The 3,810-nt window shown below is 47.3% G+C and overlaps 1 protein-coding gene across 1 annotated transcript; it reads right to left on the reverse strand.

Annotated features, from left to right (window-relative positions):
* Positions 1–818: 818 nt before the first annotated feature.
* LOC140714602 (RING finger protein 222) lies at positions 819–3,141 on the reverse strand. Its single transcript, XM_073025925.1, has one exon. It carries the CDS (start codon positions 2,811–2,813, stop codon positions 2,232–2,234), a length of 582 nt encoding a protein of 193 aa, XP_072882026.1. The 5' UTR covers positions 2,814–3,141; the 3' UTR covers positions 819–2,231.
* Positions 3,142–3,810: the final 669 nt, after the last annotated feature.

A 3,810-nucleotide genomic window follows, 5' to 3' on the forward strand; every position in this document is an offset into this window, starting at 1 on the left:
ATAGCAGCTAATATTTATGTCAGAGAAGGCACAAGAGACTGCAAGTACTAGAATACAGAGCGAAAAGCAAACGTCTGGAGGAACGTAGCAGACTAAGCTCATCTGTGGAGGGAGAGGGAAATGACAGGCAATATTTCAGGGTGAAATAATCTGATTTCAACCTGAAACATCCACTGTCCATTTCCCTTTCTCTCCATAGGTGCTGCCTGCTTGGCTGAGTTCCTCCAGCACTTTATTGCTTTTCCCTGCTGTTGCTGAAATTCCAACCTTTTTCATCCTCAGTTACTGGCCAGAGTCTCAACTGAACCCAGCAGATCAATGCTGTGTTTAGGTTTATATTAATGGGTAGCAGGTCAACTTCTGACTCTCCAAAACCATGCCAGCAACTACAATTCACGAGCATTAAATACCTTCCATCCCATGGGGCAGGTACCTGCAAGAAAACTCTCAATAATCTAGGCAGGTTAACCAGCAGCAGTTCTACTGACTTAGAGTCCACTGTCTCGACCACCAAAGAAGCCTTGGCAAGTAGCTGCATTATGTACTATGGGAAAAAGTTGCCAAGGTTTCTGTGTTAGTTCGTTATAAACCTGTTGCCTCAACTTTTCATAGATTAGACAGTGCATTTACTGTACAGTACTTCACTCAGTGTCACGAAGCTGGTCTCCATACAGGTACTTAGAGTTCCTCAATCGCATGCATTGCAGCAGGTCCACATGATAGGTTATCGCCGGCGTCCCAATGAAGTACCAAGGGTGGGTTTGGCCTCGACAGGCACGCGACATCCACATGTTTAACAAAACACTAAGGCCACCGGATTTATGGAAGAAAAATATTCCTTTTAATTGACATCGGAATTTTCAACTAGTACAGCAATGTTTGGCACGTTTGCTTCTTTTTTTTTAACTGGCAGTCTCCAGGGTGTTGTTTTCTCTGACATTCATAATCAATTCTGTCTACAAAATACACTTGATATAGTAACCACAGTATTGCAATGAATGCCATCAAACGCACATAAAAATGTTTTGAAAGAGCAATTACTACAAGTGAAGGGGAGCGCTAGGGTGGGCGGAACCAGCTCTGCCACAAGTTGGGACCTACGTTGGACTTTTGAATTCAGTAATATTCTGGGGGCGTCGTAAACAGTCCTGATGAAGGAAGGACTTCGGCCCAAAACGTCCACTGTTTTTTTCCTCTCCTTAGACGCTGCCTGGCCTGCTGAGTTTCCCCAGCACTGTATGTATGTGTGCTCAAAATTTCCAGCATTTGCAAAAAAACCTCTTTTGTATATATTATGGGAGCGCGTTCATTTGAATGGAGTTCACTAATTCGGGCGGCTCGGGAACAAGTTGTATTGTATACGCATTTAAATTTGCATTACGCTTCTTTGTCACCTCTCTCAAATGTCGAAGATTTTCGAATAGTGTGAATAAATCTGAAATAGAGTGAATGCGCCATACGGAGGGCTTCATCGCACAGGCAGTATTGGGAGAGGTTTAGCGGAGTCAGGTAGAAAACCAGGAAACCCTGACAAATCCCAGCTTCTCTCCTTAACATTGCAGTGATCAGAACATGCAAACATGTCTTTGGACTCCAGTCCGGAGTGGCACTGCATATGAAAACATCCCGGTAGTAGCGTCGCCCATAGCCCAGTGAAATCCTGAGATAATACAGGTATACGAATTTGCCGAACTAACACCGCTGTACAACAGCATAAAAATTAAGAATGTTACAAAGGTTTATAACGGCGTGTACTACGCATATTGTGGACAGTGGAATATTCTATATTTGTGCAAAAAAACGAGTACTTGTATATTCAAGTTTAACATATGCTCAGAATTTAGGAGTGAGGTTTTGATTCATTTACCAATGTTAAATATGAATTCTTAAATCAACTCGGTACAACTCACCCGTTTATAACAGCTATGCAAGATATTTATAGTTAGAACAAGTTGTCAATAAGATTAGTTTTACCCTTTTGAAGAGTAAGCAAATATCCACAATTTCAATATTTACAGTTGAAAAAATATTGTTTTGTAAAAGTCCTGTACAAGTGCAATTTGTATTTCCTGTAATCGGCCCGTGCTTCTCAAAGAGTTGCTGAAAAAGTTAGTTCTTTATAAAGTACAGCAAAGATGGAACAGGTGAGTACATCTCCACATACATCCTCTTTTTTGTTGTTGTACAAGTGTAGTACCTGTCACCGCAGCCGCCGAGGTGCCGGGCGGCGGTCACTTGAAGGAGGTGACCCAGGGCAGGATGGCAGCGATCACGGCCCCGATAATGATGAAGCACAGCAGCACCAGCACCCAGCGCAACCGACAGCGCCGGCGCTCCAAGACCACCGGCTCGCCGGGAGCCCGCACCTCTTCCTCCTCGCTCATCGGCCTGCCCCGGCCGCTGATCACGAAAATCCGGCTGCTGTGCAGAGCTGCGTTCTGAGACGGCGATAAAGTCCGCGGGCAGGAGCAGAACAAACGGCGCAGGAGCGAGGGCTGGTGCGGAGGTATCGTCCCAGGAGATTCCGGCGGCGGGCTCTCCGACACCGGGGCGGTGGGCGACATCGGGATCTCCAGCGTCTGCTTGTCCTCCTTGCTCATGATGATCCATGCTATGCTCCGTCTGTGCAGGAAGGTGACGTGCCGGCAAACGGGACACACCACCTTCTTGGGCTGCCCCTCCTGGCTGATGATCGTCTTGACCAGGCAGTCGTGGCAGAAGACATGTTTGCACGTCAGGGTCCGTGGCGACTGGGTCTGGCGGGTCATCTTCTCATAACAAACGGGGCATTCTGACACTGCCTCGTCCGACATGCTGCAACGGCAGCCTCCGCTCCCAACTCTCTCGGCAGTCCCGCGCTTGGTGCCAGACAGAGGTGAAGCCAAAACTCCAAGATAGCCTTTCCCTTGGTGTCTCTTCCCCCAGATGTCGAGCCTTGCGTTGTCAGGAGTGCATTGCTGAAGCACCTGGCTTATAAATGCATGTTACTATCCGCATTCCACAACAAAGTCGGTGAAGTGGAGGTTTGTGCCCCCGGCAGGTGATCAGCGCTCCAGTCTTGCTGAACTTGTTCAGCAACCAACCCATTTTTTAGCCTCCTCTCTGAGCAACCGGAGCGGCTCTGAGGAAACGCAAGTGGAATCCTTCGCTTACCGTATTTTTTGGAGCACGAGCTACCTCGGAATTCTGGAGCCAAAATTCCCACCCCAGGGAACAGTCGTGGCTTTTGATGATCATGACAGACTCGCGGCTGCTATAATCTGATACTACAACGGCAGTATTTATTTCTCAAGGTACCAATTGTGTCTGCACATCCCAATTGTTTTATTTCTTAAGCGGCGAGAGAATAACATCAGTTTTTTTTGGCATGTATTGCGAACTATTTCTGGTCCAGGACAGGACAGGACACTGATGAATTAAGCAGGCCCGGTTTCTATTGAACATGGGTCCGATCCACACAAAGTGCTGGGGGAACTCAGCAGTTCAAGCGGCATCTCTGGAAAGGAATTAAGAGCCGATGTTTCGGCTCGAGAACCTTCATCCAGCATTTTGTGCGTTACTCAGGATTTCCGGCATCTGCTGAATATCTTATGTTTACGGGTTCCGATCCATTTCTGATGAACCTCGACCCAAAATTTCGACCGTCCATTTCCCTTCACAGATGCTGCCTGACCCAGGCAGCGGTTCGTTGCTCTAAGTCCCACCACCTGCAGACTGTTGGGCCCTTGTGCACCCAGTTTCTTTATGCCACTTCCCAGAAAAACGACAAATGTTGGAATTCGGAGCAGCAAGAAGCTGCTCACCCAGTCG

Source organism: Hemitrygon akajei, chromosome 22 (genome assembly GCF_048418815.1).
Source record: "Hemitrygon akajei chromosome 22, sHemAka1.3, whole genome shotgun sequence".
Classification (NCBI taxonomy): Eukaryota; Metazoa; Chordata; class Chondrichthyes; order Myliobatiformes; family Dasyatidae; genus Hemitrygon; species Hemitrygon akajei.

Bases quoted from the DNA above. Each gene is read 5' to 3' on its own strand.
- LOC140714602 (XM_073025925.1), bottom strand. From the start codon at position 2,813: ATGTCGGACGAGGCAGTGTCAGAATGCCCCGTTTGTTATGAGAAGATG.